The 25263-nt window shown below is 53.6% G+C and overlaps 1 protein-coding gene across 2 annotated transcripts in view; it reads left to right on the top strand.

Annotated features, from left to right (window-relative positions):
- The window catches only part of IGSF21 (immunoglobin superfamily member 21), a 231678-nt gene that overhangs the window by 96887 nt on the left and 109528 nt on the right, over positions 1-25263 (top strand). The window contains exons 1-2 of one of the 2 annotated variants that reach the window (XM_058718901.1): positions 1905-2025; positions 2111-2223. In XM_058718901.1, coding sequence (XP_058574884.1) covers positions 2200-2223 — 24 coding nt within the window. In that variant the 5' untranslated portion in view covers positions 1905-2025; positions 2111-2199. Of the gene's footprint in view, positions 1-1904; positions 2026-2110; positions 2224-25263 lie in introns of those variants that run through there. The other variant, XM_058718900.1, reaches the window with a different exon arrangement.

Genomic DNA, 25263 nt, shown 5'->3' with positions numbered 1-25263 from the left:
CGGACAGGATCGGGTCCTGGACTCCTGTCTCGGCCCCCTAGCAGCATCTCCCACTCCTCCCCTGTGCTGGCCGGGAAGGGTCTGCCGACCCTTTCCTCTCCTTTCTCATCATTAGAGAGGCTGTGTGGATAGCATGGCGGTCAGAATGGAGCAGTCGGTGGGGCTTGAGTCCCAGCTCTGTCGCTTAGAGCTGTGGGATCTCGGTAGGTTACTTTGCCTCTCTGTTTCCCTTCGGAAAGCGGGAGGAATGCGGGCTCTTCTCTCCTGGGAATTCCATGACAGCCGGTTGAGTGAAGGCGTGTTGTGCACTTAGCCTGGAGCCTGTCTCAGAGTAGGTGCTGTGGAAATGTGACCCGTTATTATTTCCTACTCGGGATCAGCTTGCCCAGAGTCCTCTCTGTCGTGGGCCTTCCGCCTCCTGAGGGGCAGCCTCCTTGTTTGTCGTGGTTTGGGACCCAGCTGGGCTTGGGGACTGCCCCCGATTGTCCAGGCCGGGAAGGCTTCCTTCCCCCTCCTTTCACAGCCCCACTGTCACCCGCCCACTGAGTGTGACCGTGTTGTGAAACTGTCCCCAAAGTGTGCGCGCCTAGAGGACAGGGCACTGCCAGAACCACCCTGCTTCGTGGATCACGGTCCTGCTCAGAGCAAGTGGGAGCAAACTTTGGGGCTGAATGAATGAGGAAAGGTGGGAGGGGCACTGATCCTTCCAGTTGGTTCCAGTCACTGCTCGCAAGGACCACGCAAGCTCCGTGGGGCTTCCTGGGAGCCTGACCTCCAGCCTGAGGTTGAGGCTACCTAGAGGTGAGCCCCCTGCCTTACTCCTCACCCTGGCCATTGGGACCTGACGCCTGGTGCCATGCAGGTCAATTCTGACTCCAGCTTCCTCATCGATCCTGCGGAGGTCGATTCTTATTTCTTCCCGCACCCCCCCCGGCCCCCCGGGAGTGTTATAACCATTAAGCTGCAGGCAGGGGTCAGGTCCCTGGGCTCGATCCGCTCAGGTTGCCTGCACAATTGAAATCCCTGAACCCATCCTGGCTAGTTTTCTCATTAAGACAATTGGACTGGATTGATCCATTAGATCAATGGCCGGACATCAGCCGGCGGGAAGCCAATCAGATGGGCCCCCGGCGATCGGCCCGAGAATGAGGCCCCCTGGCGAGCTGGAATGGGGCTTGGCCCTTGGGGATGGGGCTCTGCGAGGCAGCGGAGAGGGTCAGAGGCCTCCCTGAGCCGGACTTTGGTGTGGAGACAGGAGTGTTCCCCCGGGTGTGACTACCAGGTTAACAGTCCTAGCTTCTGGGGCTCCAGGGGCAGCTGGTGGGCGAGACGCATCACCTGGTGCTTGCAGAGGATTGGACTCCTTCCCATGGTGGTCAGCTCATAACCACCCCTCCCCACCATGGCCTCCAGGGGGTACCAACTCTCCCCTTGGATGGCAAAGTGTGTGAGATGGGAGATTTGGCGGGGGGTGGGGGAGATTTGGGGGTTCAGGAAGCAAACAGAAGTTCCTCAGGGAGCTCTTCCCCTTTCATCAGGAGTGATTTGGTTAGAAGGCTGGGAATGGAGGGATCCGGGCACCTCGGGCACCATGTCCCAATGTGGGTTCCATGGAACCCTGACTGCACAGGAGGCTGAGGACTTCAGGGATGGCTAAGAGACACGTAGTCAAATAGGTTTGGAAATGCTGGGTTAGGTGCTTCTCGGCGGGCTTGTTTCCCGTGACACTTAACTGGCTAATGCATATCAAGACCCTGCAAAAGGGGGGAAAGAGGTATAGTGGTTGACCGCAGGACCTTTTCTCCGGGCATCTTGTAGAAGTCCATTGAGGCATGACCTCCAGCTGCCGGCAGGTCCTACTTTCAAGGGAAAATTGATCCCAAGAAGTGTTTCAGGACTAGAGGGATCCACAGGCTCTCAGGACGGAGACACCAATGACAAAGAAGAAGAGAGCAATGACCTCCATTCAGGCCGGGCGGGTACCGATCACACAGGCTCCAGTGTGAACAGCACCCCTGCAGACGGGTCAGCTCCCTCCCCCCCTCCCCGGTCGGCCCAGCCCTTCCAATCCTCCCATGCCCTCACCTCCCCTTTCTTCTTTTTCCTGTAGGCTACCTGACTGTCAACATTGAACCTCTCCCACCCGTGGTGGCTGGTGATGCCGTGACCTTGAAGTGTAACTTCAAGACAGATGGTCGCATGCGTGAGATCGTGTGGTACCGGGTAAGTGATCACTGTTGTCCCCACTATACCACGGCCAGGACTGAAGGTAGAGTCCCCAGAGCCCCTCTGGAGACCCTTGCAGGCTTGGCCATGTCCTCAGTCCTAACGCAGCCCCGTGTCGTCCTGTGCCCTCTGCCAGGCTCCCATCCTCTGCCCGAACCCTCCTGCAAGACCACTTTGTTCAGCCTTCTCTTTTGTCCTCAGGAACTATCTCGTTCTGGTCTCCTTTGTGTCCCTAATTTGCCCCTTTGCTCAGGAGACCCCAGCAGTACCAAGTATGAGTTAGTAAGAACACTGCTGTGTAACAACCAAGAAACATCGGAGGTTGGGATTTCAGGCTGGGGGCTTTGGGTAATCCTCTTGGCGGAGGAACGAGAACAGCAGCGTGGCATCCTGCCCTCTTAAAACGAATTACAGAGATGGTCTGCCTTCTAATTCAATTACGTATGGGACTATCCTGGTGACTGGCACCTGATCTGGGTCTGAGAAGAGGTGCCGTTAGAGACACAGAGAAGCTCACTGGTCCAGGGCCCAGCTGCTGGCAACAGAAGGACCCGCTCTGGGTGTTGGGCACAAGTGTTGTACTTTCCAGCCACCGATAGGAACCTTCTCGTGTCTGGACGGGGCATTCCAGCCCGGTGTCCCTTGGCCACCGGGGAGTCAGGGCTGGCCGGGCTCAGGAGAAGGTCCACTGGGAATTGATGTTCCTGCAATGCCACACTGAGGATTGCACAGAGCAAAGTACCGCCATCTTGGGAACAGGTTAGGCAGAGAACTCCCCTTCCGTGATCTGAAACAGGCTTTGGCAACACTTTTCGGTGAGGTCCAGATAGTAAATATTTTCCTCTCTGGGGACCGTATGGTCTCTGTCACAACTACTCGGCTCTGCTGTGCTAGTGTGAAAACAGCCACAGACAACGTGGCGATGGAAGGGCATGGCGGGGTTCCAAGAAATCTTTGTGCGTGGACACTCAGACTTGAATTTCATGTAATTTTTATATGTCACAAAACACTCTTCTTTTTTATTTTTGTCACCCATCAAGAGAGGTAAAAAGAAAAAGAAAAAACCATTCTCAGTTCATGGGCTGTACAGAAACAGGCTGTAGGCTGATTGGGTCCACCGGCCGTGGTCCACCAACTCCCGATCTAAAACCACACTTCTTTAACCTCTGTCTGCGGCATTGCCCTTTCCTCAGATGAGACCAGTAGATGACACGGTCAAGTGCACCTGCTCTGGACAGAGCTGATGGAGTGGGGGCTGGACAGAGCTGATGGGGGGGGGGTGGGCAGGTGGCACGGGCAGTTTGATAATCACACATCTAGAACTGGTTCCTTTGCCCCTTTACACGGTGCGGTGCTTGGAAACCCTGTGTTCGAGGATCCCACTGGGGCACACTCACCATTCAATGCCCTGACCCAGAACTCCGCTCCTCAATCTCCTTCTTGCTCTCGCGCCAGTCTTTGGCGGGACCCTCCTGTCCTTGCTCTTCCTTCTTGCAGTCTTGGTCTTTGATTCATCACTTGCTGGTCGCTGCTGTTGACTCCGCCTTGGGTGCCTTTTAACCAAGATCATTGTTCTCCAAGGTCGCGTTGTAGCCCCTCCCACTTAAAATTGCCCCTAGCCGCCCCCCCCCCCCACTAAGCTCTCCAGGCAGCCTGGGCCCCACAGGTGTGAACCTGATGCTCTCAACACCCCTGGGGGGCCCAGCTTTAGATAAGATTTCCATCCCGGATAGATCAACAGGCCTAGAGAAAGTCAAGGCATATGTTAAATAGTGCCATGAACTGAATCACTAAGAGGCGTATTTACATGATATGGGAGCTGCTTGGCTGACACACACAGCCAGCATCTCATTAGCACCTGGCAGAAGGACTGTGCTAAATTAACTGCAGCTCACTGCTAACGATGGGACTGTCTCTCCCCCAACCATCCGTAGATGGGATCGGAATGAGGGGACGTGAAAGACCCGCCCGGCTGGCAGAGAGAAACGCGGAGACCCAATGGGACCGCTTAAGGGAGGTGAAGGGGGGAGGGAGCTTGCAGACAGGGAAATACCAGTGGACGACACCTCATTGCCTCCCCAGCCCTCGAAGCAAGCATCCTCACTCGTGGCTGAAATGGAATTTTTCTGCGTCGGTGGTGAAAGTCTGCCTGCAGAGGTGGCTGCCGACGACGTGGGGACAGCACGAAGGCCAGGGCCAGGTGTAGGAAACCGGGCGCAGGCTTCCACGTGGCTCCGCGCTATGTTCTCTGAAGATGAGGGAGACGCGGGCTTTCCCTTCCCGTCTCTGCACCCCCCCCCACACCGTGCTGGGACTCCCCCGTCGCCACCGCCCCCATCTCTCCCCCCCCCCCGCCGCCCGCCCCCCAGACTGCGATCACGTTGATTGCCTTAAGAATCAGTTACATCTCTTACGGTGGCGGACCCTGTGTGCTGGGCTATGGTAGGCTGCACTAATGAATTTATTTTCCTTCATTTCACATCCTTTGACTCGGTGCCTCTGGAGTGGGGAGGGTATATGCAGATGTATGCAAATCACATGCAAATTGCCCACTGGAGCCAACTGTTTGGGCCCTTGTGATTCTGTAGCTGGATTGAGGTAGCAGGCTCAGCTGACTTGGAACTCTCCTTGGGACCAGGGGAGCCCCGCATGCCCTGTCTGTGACGGTGAGGATGGGGGCAGAGGCCGGTGGCAGGGCAAGGGGGTGGGGTGGGGTGGGTGGGGAGAGCTCCAGGGAACTGGCTCCATGCTTCCAGTTCTCTCTGCCTATTGCCACTCTGGCCTTCCCTCACCGATCGCCTCTTTTCCCAGGGAGCCAGCTGAATGGAGAGAGATAAGAGCTTACCAAGATGGGGGCTGCAGAAGCCAAGGCTCCTTATGCGGGGTGGGGCTTCTGGAGGACGTGAAAAAAGCAGCAATGGGAGCCCCGCTCTCCTTCTCCAGTCAGAATCCCCCCCCCCCCAACACCCGCTCCAGACAAGTCCCTACATCTCTATTCTCCCACCTCCATTTCCCGGCAACTCCTGCCCCCCACCCCCCACCAAGCAGGGAGCTGCCCAGCGTTGTTTGTTTTCTGTACGTCTGTTTGCTTCCCCGGCTTCCTTCGCCCATCCTCTGTGAATGAGCTTACAGAGCCCGGCTTGGAAGGAAATGAATAGATTACACAGGCCCAGCCAGGGCCGTGTCTCCAATCTCTTTAGAAGGGAAAAGCAGGGCATTGTGATGAGGCCACCACTGCCCGCTCAGCCCAGTGGGCACAAAATGGCCCAAGACCTGTGAAGCCCAGCAGCCTCCCCTCTGGTCCTAAAGACATGATCTTAGCAATGGAATCATCCTGAGCTTTCGGAAATGGAATGAATGGGTTGGATTCTTTGGGTAGATTGGCAGAGCTGATGATGTTGCCTGAAGCAAAAGGGATCACTCCCTTGGGGTTCACAAGATCTCTGGCTGGACATTGGGGAAGACCTTGCCATGTGGGTGTCTTAGGCATGGGGTGGGGGCAGGGGATAGGAGGAGGGGGCCAGGGCCTACAGCTTGGACACTATGCCCCATAATCTTCCCAGTTCATAGCGGGGGGGGGGGGGCGGGGGGGAATGCCGAACATCTGCCGAACTATAGAACAGATTCAGAAAAATATATGTGATCAGATCCCCAGGCTATTCAATATGGCAGCCATGGCTAGTCATATGTGGCTACTCAATCTGAATTAAATTAAATTCAAATCAAATCAAATCAAATTAAAAATTCATTTCCTCATTCAGACTAGCCCTATTTCAAGAGCTCACTAGCCACATGCAGTTGGTGGCTACCATGCTGGACAGAGCAGGTATGGAACATTTCCATCATCACAGGAAGTTCTATTGGATATCCACTATGGCTATTTGCAGTGTTTTCTGAGGCTTCTGGAATATACTGTGCTTTACCAGCAAAGGAAAAGCCACTGCTCACGGGGCCAGTTTTCCAGGCAAACTTGCTCTAAAGTGAATTTCAGAACAATGAATTTTATTTGTTCTGTAACCTGCCATCATTAGATTGGGGAGGGATGGTTGGAGGGTTGGAGGGATGGGAAGAGGGACCATCATTCTCAAAAGACCTCTTTGAAAACAAAGAGAAGGTGTCACGAAGGTCATCAGGCACCTGACTGGGTTTCCTAGCTGTCTATAAAAGCCCTGTCCAACTTTAGGGTGCCTCACAGCCCTTCTCCCCATCCCTTCATGCTTTCCCCACTTTTTCATGGCTTCCTCTCCCAGATTTGAGTTTCCCAGGCTCCGTCTATGCGGCTCATGCTTTTTTCCCCTAGAAATATTCAGTGGCTAATAGAGCAGGGGTGCGATTTCATAGTTGGACAGTAGGGGGCTGTCACCTAAACAGCAAACTACCTTAGTATTAAAGTCAGGACTTGGTTCCAGAAAAAAAATGATTGATAATTTCCTCTACTTAATCATTTCTATCCATTTACATCTATAACTGGGGACTCATTTAGTAATGCTGCTAATTCTAATCTGAGTGGCTTATTAGCCACTAATATTTATCGAGTCTTCACTACGTGCCAGGCACTGCATACGTGACCACATTTCATTTTCACGCTGGCATTGTGAGGTCGGGTCTATTGTTGTGCCTGTTCTTCAGACGAGGAAACTGAAGGCCGTCCACGGAGACCGCGTCTCCGCTCATGTCACCTTCCCTGACTTCTGCAGAAAGTTCTAGACGCTCCCTCCTCTATGATTCCGCTTTTCGGATCTACACCCCAGCTCTTATCTCTCTGTGCCAAAGCACCCATCTGTCCACCGGACTGCGAGCATCTCAAGTGCAAAGGCCACGCCTTTTCCCCCCACTGTATCCGTAAATGTTTGTTACGTGCACAAGTGATAGAGCTGTGAATACAAAGGCGTGTGCACGTTTTGATAGACCGTGGCACGTGGCCCACTTCTGTTTCAGGTGGGCGTATGTGTGCGGCCGACGGTATCTGTTGGCAGGGGAGTGTGAGTCATTGTATGCTCAGGGGGCTTTGTGGATGTGGGGAAAAAAGGAACATTTCTTATTAAGGAATACTGTCTAAACTCATTTAGTTGGAGGTCAGCTGCCCAGCAGGCAAAGCCAAAGGTCTGTTTATATCATAGAAATCCATTAAACAGCCACAGAGAATCATGGGAGCTTAGCCTTTCACAAGTTTTTATCATCTCTCCTTTGTTTTGTCCCTTTCTGTCACAATCTGTTCCCAAGAGCTGCGCTGGGCCCAGGTTACAAGGCCACAGAAAAGAGAGCCACAGAGCAAGATAGAGAAGGAGATTGGTCAATAGTGATAACGCACCGCTTTCAGGAACCCCGTATCTCACTTCTGTCACCTTGTGGGGAGCGTGTGCCTGGGTGTTTGTTTTGTGGTATGAATGCCTCCTCCATGATGCTACCTGGCTGGGGCGAGCTCCCGCCCTGGGGCCTTGCTCGATGCCTCCGGGGTAGGGGTGTGGCTGCTCTGGACCGTGAGACTGGGAAGGGTAAGGTAGGAAGATAGAGGGCTGAGGCGTCAGGATACACGCATATGAGTTCGGGGTATGTGTCTGGGCAGTGACCTAACCTTTCTGCATTCTAGAAACCTCATGTGGAATTGGGCATGCAAACCCCTACATTGTAGGCTTCAATGAGATGATGTCTGCAAGCAAACAAGCCCAGGGCTTGGCTCTGTTGTGGCACCTGTTCAATAAATGGTGGCCGTTGTCCTCCCATGTCTCGTGGTAGCTTAAGGGATAAGGGATCAAGAAAGGAAAGTCATAAAATGAGGGTGGCAGGTCTTTTCAGAAGATCACCAAGGATCATCGGATTCCTTGAATTCTATCCTACCACCTACATTCCCCAGGCAGACAGGCAGAGGCGATGTAAATTGGTGGACTCTTTGTTTCTGTGCAGTTATGCTGGCCAACTCACTGGATTTCAGTTCTCGGAAATTGTCATCACACAGCTAAGCCCTTTCAGTGGATCTTAGCTCTTCTCTCCCTGAAGCAAAGAGTTATTTCAAAAGGGTATTACCGGCATTGGCTCTCTCCTAGTGTAAGTCCTGGACGACGTTTTGTTGTCCGAAACCAAAATAGAAAGTGATGATCATAAGGGGACATAACAGTCCAATGATACCAGCAAGGGCAAGAAGGCAGGTGCACTCTTGGTGATGGGTAGAGGCGGACCTAAGTCCTGGAGACGTGGGCTGGACCACCCCTCGGGCCCCTCTGGCCTGGAGCCAACCTGGCTCTTCCTTGTTCCCGCCCTGGACCCACAACCTGATCTTACAGCTCCTGAATCTGGACGAGGAAGGGAGTAAGAAAAGCAAGACACGTTCTTCACAGAGCCGGAGCCAAGCTGGTCCGAACTGCCTTGTTTAGGCCCCCCTCCCTCGCCCCTGGCCTTCCAGAGGGACAGGCTGTCTCTGACGAAGAATGCCCCATGCCCTATCTCGTCACCCCTGTTGCATAAGTGGAAGGAGGGCCTGCCAAAGGACAGCTGATTATAGAACAACTCTAATCACCCATAAAGAGGAAGTCAGAACACATTTTCAAGTCTAGTCCCATTGCAATCCTTTTATTCCACCCTCAGGAACAGGTTGAATCCATCCCAGACCCTTTTCCCCCAAAGCTCAGGCTTCTGGGGGTGGAGTGATGGAGAAACCGTAAGCTCCCCCTAGAGGTAAGAGTGTGAATTGCAGTTATTGCGGCCCTTAATCCCAGGTCTTCAACGATGGCTTGGCTCTAAAAGGGGCAGGGGTTGCCCACTCCAGCATCTTGTAATGCCCTTGGCCCAGCCAGGGACCATGTCCTGGTGCATGGTAAACTCTGATAGGAGCTAGCTGCCCCATTCAGTCATTCGACACTAATTCAGCATGTAGTTACTAAGCAGGATGGTCTTAGGCACTGGGCGTGCATCAGGGAACAGGGCAGCAGGATCCCGAACGCCTGTGGTTCAGCTTAGAGGCAGGGGGAGGTAAAAAGATAAACGAACAGGAAAAACGGCAGGTGATGATAAGGGCAGTGCATATAATGAAAATAATCTGGCGGGGTAGAATGGGATTGGGTGGTCAGGAAAAGGTTCATTTAAGCTGCGACCTCCAAGGCAACAAGGAACCCGCCTTGCTAAGGGATGGAGGTGGAACATTCCAGGCAGAGAGAAGAGAACATGCGTTGGTGACAAGCTTCGCGTGTTCAAGGGACAGAAAGCGAGTCCACCGAGGGGCTGGAATGCAGCCGGTTGTGGGGAGTTAAGAGGTAAGGTGTGACAGATAGACGGGCAGGACCACTGACGCCAGGCCATGTGCCCCAGGGCGCTGGGTCTGGAGTTAATTCCAAGGGCAGCTTTGGAGGGTTTGGAGCAGGAAAGTAACGGGACCTGATTCACTTTATTGAAAGGTCACTTCTGCGGGGAGGATGGGTTGTAGGGGAGCAAGACTGGAGTCAGAGGGGCCACGCGGAGGTTGTTACAGCTGTAACAGGAAAGAGGTGACAGTGGCTTGGGTGGGGACCGGGATGGCAGCAGTGGAGACGGTGGGAAGGAATGGAGTTCTTCCATAAACTGCAGGTGGAATCTAATGGGCTTGCTAACGTGTTGACGGGAGGGAGGCAAGGAGCATTTGGGGTGACTCCCGGCTTTCAGGCTCCAGCAGCTGGGGCGGGGGGAATGGTGCTATTTCCTGAGGCCAGAAGGACGGGAGAGGAGAAGGCTGGAAGGGATTCTCTGTCACTTGTGTTAAGTTACAAGTGCCCCTAACGTGGGGCTGGAGTTGTTCAAGCAGCCGCTGGGGCGACAAGTCTGGGGTTCTGGACTGAGGTCAGGACTGGAAATTTATACTTGGGGTGGGGGGGGGGTGGTGTCAGATACGAACGGTGGGCCTGGGTGAGATGACAGGCAGAAGGGGGGGGGCGGGCAAGAGAAGAGCACACAGTGCTGGGTCCTGGGGAGCTCAAAATTTAGAGAAAAGGAGACTAGGGAAGAGGCTGGAAGGAGCAGCCGACAAGATGTGAAGAAAGCCAGGCGAGTGGATGTCCCAGATCCCAAGGGAGAAGAGCCAGCTGTGTCCCATGCTGCAGCAAGATGACTTAGGACAAGAACAGAGAAATGACCATGGATTTGCAACATGGAGCCCACCGGGAGCCCGGAAAAGAGCAGTCTCCTTGGAGTTAGTGGGGCAGAAGCCTGCCGGGAGTGGGCTGAAGGAAGCACTGAGGCTAGCTGTGGCACGCCTCGAGGTTTCAACCATTCAGGGGATTTGACCTTGACCTTCTGGACAAACCTTTGCAGTAACATAAAGACAATTGCTTCTATCTGGTCCCTCTCCGTCTGTATGTCTTTCATAAGCTACCAGCTACATTATCTATTCCAAACTTGCCGAGCCTTGCAATCCAGACTTGCTCTCCTCCCAGAATGTTTGGGGGATCCTGGAGGAACTCGGCGGTGCGTTTGGCGTTTGGGGGAGAGATCCCGGCTCTACCAACTGATTAACTCAGTGGCCTTGGGGTGAAAGCCGTTCACAAAACCTCCCTGAGTCTCTGCTCCGTGCTGGGCACGATACTCTGGGCTGGAGAGAGAAAGGGTGAGGTGGACCCGCTTCCCCCGAGGGGAGAGCTCCGGGTCAAGTTTCCTTAAGTTGTAAAGATCTGTTTCCTCCTCCGCCCAATAGGCTTGCTCGCCTTCCCCCCCACCCCCCGCCCCCCAGCATCTCACAGGGATTTGTGTGAAACAAAGGAGATGTCTTGCAGACAAGCCAGTTTCCTTCACCCACGGAACAGGGAAATAGGGCTGCACTTAGCTTACTAAATCCTCTCTTTCCGCCTGGCCAGGCCTTACTCATTCTTTCCTCTGTGAGGCCTCTGACCTCGCCTACCAGGATAGAATTAAGAGATCCTCCTGCGAAGTTCCATAGCATTTTCTACGCACTTCCATTAGAGAGGTATCACTTGGTACTTTAGTTATTCATCCGGCCTTTGAGTCTGTTGCTGAGTTTTATTTATCTGCTTCTCCAGTAGGCGCTGTGGTGCTGGCCGACTCTGGGCCAGCGTCCTTATGTGGGATCTTTGGATCCCTACGGAGGAGGGAGATAAGCTTCTGGGGCTTCTGCTTGAAACCCCAGAAAGTATGCCTAAAATGCGATGTGCCTTTTGGGTGGGGGGGGGAAGGAAAGGGGTTGAATATTCTCAAAGGGGTCTGTGCCATCCCCTCGTGACCACAGTAGCAGGTGTCTAGGTGCTCGTGAGTGTAAATGAGCAGGGCGTCATTCTCTCCACTCTTGGGTCATCAGGGCCGCCACTCAGGGTGGATCTAGGAGACCAAGGGGCTCCAAGGGTGGGTCAAAGAGCCCGTGATCCACGAGCTTTCCGGGGACCTGGCGGGAAGAGGGAGCTGTACGTAGTCAAGCTTACATGGGAAGGGCGTCGGGCGGGTGGGCTCAGCCCAGACGCCACAGGACAGTCAGCCTGGACGTGTGCACAGATGCCCTCGGGTGGGAGAAGGAGATAAGGATGCAAGAAAGGAAAGGCTGGCTTTGGCAATAGATCGCTGTTCTCCCTGGCACAAGGGAAGGTGTTTTGACCGGAGAAATCCATTCTCTTTGGGGGATTAAGATCAGGTTTCTGATACTGGCAACGGGACCGAGTTCTCTGCCTGGAGACTTTCATACAAGACTGATAAGGGCGTTTGGCTCCCAAAGTGTCGAGAGGGACCCCCAAATGACAAGACATTCTATTGGGCCACACTTGGACCCCTCCTCCCCCAGGAATAAACTCTCGCATTGGATGGACATGAAAGATACAGTAGACTGGCAGGTCCAAGGTGAACATTTTGATGACTTAGCTCGGTCTGGGGAGTTTGCCCCTGCTTACCAAGGGCACAGAAGAGAAAAGAGGGGGATTCCGGGACCAAACATCCTGCTGTGTGACCTTGAGAAAACCAGTTTCCCTCTCTGAGCCTCAGGATCTTCAGTAAAATAAAAGGGTCGAAGTGAGATGTGGCTAGAATGTGTTACCCCTTCCCCGCCTTGCAACCAGCCTCTCTCCTTCCCCCAGGGGACCCTGGGCTGGGGGAAGAGGCTGGCACTTCTTGCTCGGGGCGTTCTCAAGGTGAGGTTGGGACACTTCCTCAGAGGTGGAGAGGCCCCGACCTGCTGTCGGGCCTCTGAGCCTGTGGACGCTGGGTGCTATATTGGGCCCAGAGTGTGATTTCCAGCAGGCTTGGCGTGACTTAGCCCTGCTGGGTTTAAGTGACAAGGGGCTGACTTAACTTGTCACAGAAGGATTAAAGGTGAACTTGTGCTCCCGCCCGCCGTTGAAAGAAAGTAATGTGACTGAAATGAGGGATGTTTCCGAGAACACCAGCCCGGGGTCCTCCTCCCCTTCAAGTCCTTCCTGCTCCTCCTCGGCCCATCTCCTAGTTGGATGTGTCAGGCTCGTGTGAAGGGCCACTGTGCCCTCTTACCAGGGGACTCAGAGACACCCGTGGCCAATCAGACAGTCTCTCTGTTGCAGACAGGCACAGCCCAGCACTTTTCTAGAATGCACAGCCGATCACCGATCATACGATCATACGTGACTGCACTCCCACCTCAGACCCCGCCCTTTACGAGAGCGTCCCATCACCTTAAGGATCACGTTCAAGGTCACTGGCCCAGCCTACTAGGTCCTTCGTGATTCAAGCTGTGTTAGCTGATTTCTACAGCACTGCTTCCTACCGAGTTCCCATCGCTCCCATCCTAAGGCCCATTTGCAGTTTCTGGAATGTGCGGACGCTCTCTCCCACCGCCGTGCCCACGCACGTGCTGCATTGCCCTCTGCCTGCGCCATCTGGCAAACTCCACTTGCCTTTGAAGGTCAGCTACAAGGTCGTTCCCAGCAACCTCCCTCCCCCCAGCCCGTTTTCCCCTTCCAGCTGCTTCCCCATTCATTCAATCACGTGACCAGGCTGAGTTAGAGTCTCGCGATGCTCTCAACATGCCGAGAAGCCTCCCTCGTGACTTAACGCGCTGGGCTCATGTGTTCATCGATGGGGCAGGTATTTCTTGGACACCTTGTGCCAAGCACTGGGAATAGAGCACCGAGTAAGAACAACATAGCCTTGTCTGTATGATTCTTGCAGCTAAGCAGGGCAATGGCTAGTACATGAAAGGTCATCAAATAAATGCTTGGACACTGTGGTAACTGCCCCCCCAAAGGACTGGCATCTGCTAGCTGAGAGTTCTCAATGGGGTGATTAATTATAATAGTGGAATGTCTTTCTCCCGGAATGGGACCCCTTGTTGGTAAGGATCCAGTGTCCTTTGTCTTTGTGTCTGAGCACATAACCTAGACAATGAATAAATGAGTGAGTGAGTGAATGAATGAAGGAAGGAAGGAACAGTTTATGTGGCTCTGAGGGACAAAAGGTAAACTCTTAGTGGATGAGCTAACAGATTTTGTCACAATTAAGAGCTTATCAATTTTGGATGGAGTGTCTTGGGGACTGGAGCGTCCCCCAGGCCTGGAAGCGTCTAAGCAAATGTTAGAATGGTCACCGGTCAGAAATGCAATACAAAGGATTTCTGGGCTTCCTGTGGCCCAAGTGAGCACAGAGCAGGGTGATGCCATTCACTCCAGCTCTGGAATATTCTATGCTGTGTCAAGTCCAGCTGCCCAGCAGTGACATCATGACGAGGTAGGGATGGAGCATCCGCATCAAGTGTGGGACGCCAGCGTTCCAGAAAGTTCTAGATTCCCCAGGAGAGCCGTGGATTGTGGGTGTTCTGAGAATCTCACTCATGTGGGTACCCCACCCTTAGGTGAACCTTCAAAGGGGACGAAACGGCAGACCCCTAGGGGCCAAGAGGAGGCGAGAACCTGAAGGAAATCGGTAAGATCGGATCCAGAAGGCCACTCTGCAGCCAAAGGCCTTTGAAGACACGCCTGTGTCCGTGTTCCCCTGCTTGAAACACATCAAGGAAGCATCCCTGTTGTTCTCAGGATGGAAACCAGAATCCTTGCTGTCACCGTAAGCTGTGGCCCCTGCGTCCTCTGTGGGCTCACCTTCCTGTGCTGCCGTGAGCGAAGCATCTTGGGGCATTCAGAGACTCAGGGAGCCTTGGGGGAGGGCAGGACGGACCCTGCAGCCGGACACCATCATTCCCACTTCGGAGCTGGGGTCCTGACGCTAGGCTGCATAGCAGTTGTGCGACCGAAGAACGGCCGCTCCGAACCCAGCCATCTGACTCCAAGAGCAATGCCTTCTGGAAGGCTCCACAGAAGGCAGAAATGCCATACTGCTGGGTGGGAGGGACTTCCCCAGAGTGACAGGTGACCCGAGGGCTGGACCCTCGGAAGGGCTGAACCCTTGTGGCCTGGGGAGCCTGTCTCTCCCCCTTAATCACCATTGACACCATCCCTGTGGCACAGGGCAAGGCGTGTGAGGGCCGTTCAGAGTCACCTCACTGAATTCCCATAGAAACCACTGGATGTGGGTACTGTTGTCCACTTTAGCGCTGAGGACACTGAGGCTCAGGGACGTTAAGTAACTGGCCCCCGGCCTCCCAGACGGTAAGGTGGAGTGGGTTCGTACACCAGCTTGTCCGACTTCCCCTACTGCCCGACCCTCTCAGCGCCAGGGCTGGTCCACGGGACTGACGGGGGCCGTCTGGATCCCCTCTGGGGAAGCTCGGAACCCCCGCCACTCAGAGAGGGCGGGCTGGGTGGGCGCTGTCCGGGTCAGGCTGCCTGGGGCTGTTCTCATGGTGACACAGCCCGGGGCCCGTCTGCAGAGCCGTGCAGTGGCCGTCAACCTAAGAGGAGGACCCCAGGGAAAACAGCTTCCACCCGCAGGGCTGAGGCCACAGCACACTTCCCCCACCCGGAGACCAACACACGGAGCAGACAGGTGGAGGGGACAGGACCTGCCCCTTCCCCGGGCCCTTCGCTCACTCAGGGCGGCTGCCCCGGGTCCCTTTGGCGACTGTGGGAAAGCGTTTGGTGGCTCCGTCCAGAGGAAGAGGGGTCTTCTTCGAACTGTGGCGCAGAGCCCTCGGGAACCCTGCCAGTGAGGTTAGATGGGCAGCCCAGAGGAGCAGGAAGTCTGAATTGGAGACTCTAGTTCAGGGGATGAAATCTGAGTTGGATGATTGTGATTATTTTGCAGGCGGTGGAGGGATTCAGATGTGTCTAAACAAGTGTTGAGTAGTGGTTCTTGGGGGACCCGCTTTAATGGCGATAATAATCACTTGAATCGGCACATTAATTATATGTGAGCAGGTGCTTCCAAAATAATTGAGGGTGTTAGAAAGCTGCTTATTTCCTTAAGTGGTTGAAACATCTCCCTTTGACCCTGTTTACTCGATGAATATCCCTTTGTGCAGGACGCGGGCGCCCCGCAGGGGTGAGGTCCTTGGCTCACCCTGTGCTGGGAGAGACAGGATGTCACAGAGGCACAGGCGAGGGGCCCCCACCCTGGTCTGGAGCCGTTCTGGAAGGAGGAAGGGACAGAGGGAATGGCGAGCTGAGGAAGGACAGGTGCAAGGCCCAGAGGGCAGCCCACTGGAATCCCATCAGGCACTGGTGAAGGATGGAGGGCTGGAGCAGGGGGAGGAGGCTGGTGGCAGTCAGGGACTCAAGAAGAACGTTCCACATCTGGGGTCCCATGTAATGGAGCTTGGATGATAGCCGCAAGGAACACTTGAAGAATTTTAAGCAAAAAAGCCTCTGGACACTGCCTTACAAATATCGGATAAGCATCTCAGACCTGACAAGGCCGAAGGAAAATTCTGGATTTCTCCTCCAAATCTATTCCCCCCCCTATTCCTCCCCATCTCAATAGATGACATCTGGTTACTGAGGCCAAAAACCCAGGGGTCTCTCCTGTCTCCTCCCTTCCTTTTCCTCCCCCCCACCCCCATCCTACAGCCCTCTCATTTTTCCATTCAAAAAATTGCCCTGAATGCACGTGTTTCTTCCTATGTCCTGGCTGCCCCTCTCTCCCTAAGCCTCTATCCCCACCAAGAATCAGCAGCCCCTAACTGTACTCCCTGCTTCTAATCTTCCCCCCCCTTCTCCCCCACCCCCCGCCCTGCCCCGTCCGGTGTCCGCACAGTGGCCAGAGTGCCCTTTTAGAGACAGAACCAGCTCGAGTCATTCCTTAGCTTTAGAATGAAACTCCCGGGGCCCTGCTTTGGCCCCGCCCCTCCCTGACCTCCTCCCCCCTGCAGGCTTCCACCACCCCAGCCTTATTAGTGTTCCATAAACACCCCCGCAAGTCCAAGCTGACCCGACTCGATCTCCTGATGTTCAAGACCTTGTGTCTGCTGGTGTGTCAAAAAAGAACAGCCTGTGCCCCCAAGGAGTATGTGGACCAGAGGTGGAGAGGCCGCTGAGCCTGAGGGATGCTGGAGGCAGAGAGATCGGAGGTCAGTTCCAGGCTCCGCCTCTCCCGCTGTCACAACCTCTCAGCCTCCACATCCGCGCTTGCAGAATGGGCTCCGACCTCGTCGAAGAGCAGTGAGAGTTGCCGTGTGCCCCAGTTTGCCTGGAACAGTCCAAGCTGTGCTTGCTATCTGAGGGCGATGGTTAAGAGCATCCCTCTTCCAGTCTCAAAAGTATCCTGGTTTGGGTGATGAGTCGCGTGGTTGCCAATGTGGCATGCGGGAAGTGCTTTTCCTATGTTAGCTTGATATGGGCATAGCTTTCCTATGTTCCTACGATGGCCCTCCGCCTTTCCGTGGACACAGGCTATGGGGCAGATTCAAGGACAGCGCTCCATGCACTGCCAAGGGTCGAAGAACGCCCTGGGCATCGGTGGGGAAAAGGGAGGGGGCCTGGCCCGCTGGATTAAGAGCGCTGACTTGGGCTTTCCAGCAGGGACAACAGTGCCCTGTTCCCGCCCGGCTGTCGGGCTGAGACAGGACAGGGACGGCCTCACTGGCTTGAGGGGGTTGTTGCGGGGACCCTAGAGGAGGCCTCCTCTGCATCTAAGAGCACGTGCTGGAGGGGGACCAGCTGGAGGCTGGAGGGAAGTCCTTCAGCGGATCCCTCTGAGAAATCCAGCTGCGTCGCTGACCCAGTTTGGTCATTCCAGATGACGGCAGACTCTCTGTTGATTCAGCTTTCAGCAAATAGTTCTTGGGAACCCACCATGTCCCAGGCAGGGTGCTGGGCGCTGCTCTAGACGTTCTTCCCCTGGTGGAATTCAGGAAACTGTGATGTGGACATATTTGCCTTTTATGCAGACGTCTTACTGACTTGTCAGGCTTTTGAAAAAAATTTCAATCTTCGGGATTTTTTTTTAAGCTCTGCAATTATATGATCTGCAAATAACAGCAACTTTTCTAACACCCAAGAGACAGTGTCTCGTGATGTATAACAGCACATGTCTGGGGCGCCCGGGTGGCTCAGTCAGTTAAGCATATGACTGTTGATCATGGTCATGATCTCCCAGTTTGTGGGCTCGAGCCCCGTGTTGGACTCTGTGCTGACAGAGGGAAGCCTGCTTAGGACTCAGTCTCTCTCTCTCTCTCTCTGCCCTTCCCCCACTCTCTCTTTCTCAAAATAAATAAACAACAACAAAAAAAGCACATATCCTAGGGGTAGCTGGTGGCTCAGTCGGGTAAGCGTCTGACTCTTGATTTCAGCTCAGGTCATGATCTCACAAGTGTGAGATCGAGCCCTGTTGTGAGCTGAGAGTGAAGCCTGCTTGGGATTCTCTCTCTCTTGCTCTCTGCTCCTCCCCCACTCATGGGCTCTCTCTCTCTCTCTCTCAATAAAACGAATACACATTAAAAAATTTGGGGGGCACCTGGGTGGCTCAGTCGGTTAAGCGTCCGACTTTAGCTCAGGTCATGATCTCACAGTTCGTGGGTTCGAGCCCCGCGTCGGTCTCTAGGCTGACAGCTCAGAGCCTGGAGCCCATTTTGGATTCTGTGTCTCCCTCTCTCTGCCCCTCCCCCGCTTGCTCTGTGTGTGTCTCTCTCTCAAAAAAAAAAAATCAATAAACATTTAAAAAAAAATTTTTTTTAAAGCATATATCCTGGGACCCGATCACTTGGGCTCAGACCCTAACGCTGCCACTTTGAAATGGTGTGACCTTGGGCAAGTGACTAAATCTCTCTGTGCCCCAACGTTGGCACTTTACCTAATAAATTAGGACAGTGCCTGGCATTACTTATAAAACTTATTATAATTTCTTGCCTTATTCTAGTGTCTAAAACCTCCAGAATGCTTGTAAAAATGTTTCCTTCTCTTATTGATGTTTTTCATAGGACTGCATTTATTTTAACAGTGCAAATGATATTTGCTGCTGGTTTCTGATAAATACTATTACTGTCATATAAAGGAAGTTCACTTCTATTCCAATTTTACCTAGAGTTTTTATAAAGAAAAATTAATTAAATGCTTCTTAAGGATCTATTGAAGTAATCATATGGTTTTTTCTCCTTTAATTTAAGAATGTAATGAATTATGTTGATGGTTTTCCTAATATTGAGTCTCTATTGGGTTTTTATAATTTCTTTACACAAATATCTTGTGTCCCCAATTAAAAGAACTCTTAGTATTTATTTTTTATTATTATAAATAGAATCTTTTTCATCGGATTTTCTGTGGGTTTCTGGGATGTAAGAATGCAGAGCAATTGATTTTTCTGTGGGCTTTATCTTGTATCCTACAAATTAGATGAATTCATTTATTCTCTTTAATAAGCATGTGGTGGCTTTCCTTGTATTGTCTGGGCGTTCAGTCTCCCCACCTGACATTTTTATTTCTTCCTTCCACGTATTTTTCAGACATACTGCATTCATCAGTGAACAGGTACGTGTTAAGTGCCTACTGTGTGCGGGGCACCGAACTAGTCTCCGTCCCCTCGATGCCTCCATGACTCTTGTCACTGTTTGGCAGGATGAGAGGGTCAGGGTACATTCTCCACTGACATGTTGAGAACAGATACCCGAGGAAGGGAAGAAATCCCTCCAGGTCCCAAAGCCCCTTCGGTGGTGATCGGGATTCAAACCCCATTAACCCTCAGGCCAGGCTGCCTCCTGACTGATGACTCTCCCGTTTCGTGGGGGCAGGAGTAATTAACCTTGACCCCCAAGGGGCAGCCAGACCTGTGAAACGCACTGGTCATTTCTCGAAGATAAAGTGAAGACAGGTGCCCTTACACTAACACCTGGCCTTGAACGGGCCAGCCTGCTGTCCCTCTTTTTACCGTTGGATCTGGGACTGGCCTGGAATAAAAAACTACAGGGTCTCAGTTCTAGCTTTTACTCCCGGCCAGGAGGGGCGTGAGTTGGAGCAGCAGCGTGCCTCGGTCCCAGGCTTTCCCCCTGCGCCTGTGGACCATGCTCTGTGCCATCCCCCCTGCCCCGGCGCCCCCTGCTCCTGAATTCATGTCTCTAAGAGACTGTTGGCATCTCGGTCCCCAGCGGGCTGCACTGCCAGCCCGGCTGGCCTCTTGTGGCCCCAGGCCTCACACGTCCTGCCTGCTGTCTTCTCACTCTTGTTTCTAAGCTAATTACCCCGTCTCATCTTGCACAGATGGCCCCCTTCCCGCTTCCCCGCATCTCACATCCCCAGGAGCACGTACCTCAAAATCTCCCCTCACCTCCACCGGACAACCCCTTCATCCATGCAGAGCCCTGGTCCTGCCCTCAGACTCACCCTCTGCAGTCTGACTCCCCACCCCCCACCCCGGACGCCATGCTGTGGACGTCGTGGACTTGGCCCCACCCATTGCCCCACTGAGAAGGCAAAAGGGCCGACGCAGCGTGGGCCCTAATCAGTGAGCCCCATGCTCTGGACACTTTCATTAATTCACACCAAACCTCTGTGTGGGTTTGTGACAGCCTGTCTCCCACGTGGCACCGAAGAGCTGTCCTGCCCACACAAGCCACAAGCTTGAGAGCCTCCTGGCGTCCCAGGCAGCCCTTGGGCTCAGGCCCCAACCCCCACCCCGGGCTCTCAGAAGATTCTAGCAAATCCATCAGCTGCTGAGGCTGGCTTTGGAAACTCCTTGGGACTCAAGGAGGAGTCCCCCCTCCTTGAGTCCCCCCTCCTTGAGTCCCCCCTCAAGAAACTCCTTGGTTGTTCATGCCGTGCCAGGCCCTAAGCTGAGAGCTGTCCGTGTGCCACCCGAAGCAGGAGCTGTGAGCGGCTCCATTGTACAGAGAGGGAAACTGAGGTTCAAATGTGTGATGTGAGTTCCCCAAAGTGGCAGGGCTGGGACTCGACCCCAAGTCCTTCTGACTCTGGAGCCAGCTCTGTCAGGTTTCTGGAGACGTGAGATTGGCCCACCCACTGCCTGTCTTTGTCATCCTGAGTGCGGTGGCAGCGAAAGAGGGCATCGCCTTTGAGAGCGAGCTTCCGGACCGCCTGGTGGAGGTGGGTCCCGGGAGATGACGGGAAGGAGGGAGGGAGTTCACGCGGCTGCTCCCGGGCTCCAGCCCGCAAACTGTCAGCCGGGAGCCAGCCTGGTGGCAGGTCACCGGCCCCTCCTGGAAAATGAGGGAAAGAATAGCCCCCCTGTGGGGTGTTACGGGGCAAAAAAATGACATGTTTCCGGCAAGCGTTTGCTGAAGTGTGTGGCCAATAGAAAGAGAAAGAGAAGCTAATATTTCCTACAGGCCACTGACTCTAGGCCAGACGCTCAGCGCCTCACACATGTTGGCTCGTTCAGTCCTCCTAGCAGCCCTGGGGTAGGCACCGCCCTTGCCCGGCTTTCTAGAACGGGGACTGAGGCTCAGGAGCAAACACTTGCTCGAGACCACGCAGCTGGTAGGTGACAGAAGTGGGATCGGCCCCTGTGGGGAAGCATCTCGGCTTCGGCGTCCACACTCCTCTTTAGTAAGTACTTCAGGTGCTGGGACCTCCCCACACGCTGCCCGCCCAGGCAGATAAGAGTCAGGAGCCGGGAGAAGTAAACCCTCAGATGGAAAAGCCCAAGAATAGAAGTGCCCGCACCACAGGGAGGCTCGCTCCCCAGCCCTGGAGAGAGATGCCCACATGACACCGCCCGAAGGGGAGGCAGCCAGCTCCCTGGGGTTACGGGGTTCCCGCAAGCTGAGCTGGCGTTTCCTCCCTCGCTCAGTCCCTTCCGTGCTCCCCACGCGGGGCCTTGCGCGCACTGGGGTCCCGCCGATGCCGGCTAACTTGACTTTGAAGGTGACGCTGCAGCTCATCTCAGGCTCTGGGATAAACCCTTCTGTACATCTCCAAACTTTGCAGGACGTGGACGTGGGGGAGGGTCTGGCAGACGCTCAGAGGCTGACTTCTGCGGGGCTGGTACCGTTCTGCAGCGTGATTTATAGATTGCCTTTAGAGAAAAGCGGTGATGGGAATTTCCATTAGAACAGGGCGGCTTGCTGTTGTGGCTTTCTAGAAGGTCAGAGGGTAGGGGGGGCTGAGCAAATGCTACCGAAGCACACAGACAGCCTCCCCCGTGGAGCCTTGAGAATTCATTTAGGGTGTTCACTTTTGCCTGCCATGGTCCCTGGGACAGGGGTGTTGGTAAGACAAGGTCCGATGATGCCACCTGGTACGTTGTCCCGTGCAAGGTCCTCTGGACAAAAATCATTCACTATTCAACACCCCCAAGTCACTCACTTACTTGACAAATATTTCTGGGTGCCCACGAGGTGCCAGATGCTAAGAATAGGATCCCAAACAAGGCAGACAGGTTCTCTCTGCTCCCGAGGAGCTGACACCCTGTTGGGAGATGGAGAAGGCTTGGACCAGAATCTCTTGTCAAATGATAGGGACGTAGCATGGACCCCTCCCTCCCCCGCCAACCCCAGCCCAGACTCGAGTGGTCAGGCTGGCTTCCTGGAGGAGGGAAGCATAAGCTAAGGTAGGAAGAATGAGGAGAACTTAGCCAAAAGCCTGAGGTGCTGAAGCGTGGCACTCCTGGAAAAAAAGCAGGCCGTCTGGGGTGGAGCCAGCCAGGGAGAGGCGAAGCAGAATGCAGCTGGAGAGGTCAGTGGGGCCTGGGTCAGTTTGTATCTATTTAAAATGCTTGAACTTAACCCCAGGGGCAAAGGGGCATCCCCGCCGTCCTATTTGAATGCCGTCTGCTCTGAGGTCAGTGAATGAGGATTGGGGGAGGCTGGGGCGCCCGGGGCAGGTGAGGGCCCCAGGTTGGAGGCTGGTGCAGTAATCCAGGTGAGCGACGATTCGCCAGACAGAGACGGTGAGGGGGATGGAAAGGTGGTCCGGGCAGGGGGAACCGCACGTGGGTGTCCCGGGCAGCCTCTCTGAGCTCAGAGGGCTTGGCCGGCAGAGCTCGATCGCCACTCCAAAGCCCGGGCCCATCTCTCCCCTCCCTGTGCCCCTAAATCTCTCTGGCTGACACCGGGGAATGGGCCCAGAGCCATGTGGCAAGAGAAGAAGTTCCAGCCTTACAAAAGTAAAACCTGCCATCATGTGTCCTCATCGTAGATTTTGCCTCCCCTTCCCCACACTGGGCAACAGAGGAGGGGCTGGGGCAGCCGGTGCCGTGATGGAAACCCGCGGGCGCATGCGTTGGTGATGGTCAGAGCCTACCGCCGGACCCCGGCTCCCGACCACCTTCCCTTTGTGTCTGGAGACGCGCTTCTGTTGCCAGGGCAGCCTCAGCAACGTGTGATCCTCTGCAGGCTCGCCCAGGACACGGTCTGCTCTGCCCTCACGGGGGGGAGGGGACACCCCAGTGCTCACAGCGCTCTCTGTCTCTGTCTCTCTCTGTCACCGTTTCTCTGTCCCTCTGGCTGTTTCCCTCCATGTCTCCTTTTCCTGCTCTCTCTCGGTTCAGTCTGTACAGATGAGACTTTTTAGGTGCCCTGTAAATTCGCACGTGCTCTGTCCATCTGTCCATTTACTCTCACTGACATGTTGCTTTGTAAATGCTCTGATGATTCATTCAGGAGCTGGGATGTTGCCTTCAGCCTCAGACTGTGTGTTCTTTCGGGAGAAAAGGACCCCGTCTCTCCCATCAGACCGGGAACCCATGAGGGCAAGGACTTAATAAAGAGAAGTTATGGAAGACAGAGTAGACACCCTTCTTTGTGTTGGGTCATAAACTCCACGTAATTAAAATACCTTCGAAAGAAGCAACAATTATGGTGTAGAAAGAGGATGTCCGTGGAGTTAGAGCCAGGTTGAAATCTGAGCTCTGCCGTTTCCTGCTGTTAACCTCTCTGGGCCTCAGTTTCCTCCTGGGCTATGCGGGAATAGTAACTCCCATCTCACAGAGCTATAAAAATTAATGTTCCCAGTCCACAAACACTTACAAAGTGTCTACTGGGTGCCAGGAGCTATGCCAGGGACTGGAGTGTAATGGTGAATAAGACAAATGATATCCCTGCTCTAGGAGGGGTGGGGTGGGGAGACAGACCATTAATTCATCAATTAGCAAGAAAATATCAGACGGTGATAAGTATGGTGTAGGTAATTTCGGATGATGTGACAGAAAGTAACCACGGCTTCTTAGATTGGATAGTCTGAAAAGGTGCCTTTTAGGAAGTGACATTGGAGCCATGCAAAGATCTAAGAGAGGCAGGGAGGACACGTATGGAGGGGATGAGCTCAGGTGCACTGCCCGGAGATCAGACATGTGCCTGGGACATGGAGGGCAGAGGGAAAAGAGAACACGAGTCAGAGAGGAGGCAGCAATATCTTAAAAAAAAAATTTTTTTTTAATTATTTTCTTTGAGAGAGAGAGTGTGAGCAGGGGAAGGGCAGAGAGAGAGGAGAGAGAGAGAGTCCCAAGCAGGCTCCACGCTGTCAGCAAGGAGCATGATGCGGGGCTCGAACCCTCGAATGGTGAAATCATGACCTGAGCTGAAATCAAGAGTCGGACACTTCACCGACTGAGCCACCCAGGCACCCCCTAGATTTCGTTTTAATTGAAGTATAGTTGATGTACAATATTATGTTAGTTTCAGGTATATAGCAGAGTGATTTGACACTCTATACGTTACAAGATGCTCAGTAGTTACCCCCGTCACCTTATAAAGTTATTACAGTGTGACTGACTACATTCCCTGTGCTGTACTTTTCATCTCTGGAGATTTACTTATTTTATAACCGGAAGCTTGTACCTCTTATTCCCCTTCACCTGTTTCACCTGTCCCCCCCACACCCCTCTCTTTTGACAAGCACCTGTTTGTGCCTCTGAGTTTGAGTCTGTTTCTGTTTTGCTTTACTTGCCCATGTGTTTTGTTTCTTTAGATTCCCCATGTGAGCGAAATCATATGGTATTTGTCTTTCTCTGTCTGACTTCTCTCACTTAGCCTTACACCTTCTAGGTCCATCCGTGTTGTTGCAGACAGCAAGATCTCATTCTTTTCTGTGGCTGAGTAATTTTCCATTGTACACACACACACACACACACACACACACACCACATTTTCTTTATTTGTTTATAAATGGACACTTAGGTTCCTTCCAGGACTTTGTAGATTTTCTTCATAGTATAATGTGGGACTTGGTGGAGACTTTCAAGTAGGGGAACGTGTTTGGTTTTTTTTAATGTTTATTTTATTTTTGAGAGAGAGCGCGCACACGCAAGCTGGGGAGGGGCAGACAGAGAGAGGGAGACCCAGAATCCGAAGCAGGCTCCAGGCTCCGAGCTGTCAGCACAGAGCCCGACGCGGGGCTCGAACCCATGAACCATGAGACCATGACCTGAGTGAAGTTTGATGCTCAACCGACTGAGCCACCCAGGCACCCCGGGGAGCAACATGTTTTGAAAAGAATCCCAAATTATGTTTTGAAAAGAACCCTCTGGCTATTGCACAGAAACTGGGCTAGAGGAGAGTGTATGCGGCCGGACAGCCTTGGTTATGGTGCATTAACAGAATAACCCCCCAGGCTCTGTGGCTAGATGCAGCAAATGTGGATGTGGATATGGGTTGTGCCTGTCCAGGGCAGCTCTTCTCCGCGAGATGACTCAGGGATCCAGGCTCATTTCATATCATGGTCCTACCCTCTCGTCATGCATGTGACCACCAAAAGGGGGCACACGGGCAATAGAGTCATGCAGTTGCTCTTATGGGCCGGTCTGGGAGTGGCTTAGGTCTTGTCTGCTCTC

Source organism: Neofelis nebulosa, chromosome 2 (assembly GCF_028018385.1).
Source record: "Neofelis nebulosa isolate mNeoNeb1 chromosome 2, mNeoNeb1.pri, whole genome shotgun sequence".
NCBI lineage: Eukaryota > Metazoa > Chordata > Mammalia > Carnivora > Felidae > Neofelis > Neofelis nebulosa.
The sequence above is the reverse complement of the archived record's forward strand: the minus strand, read 5'-3'. Positions and strand labels throughout refer to the sequence as shown.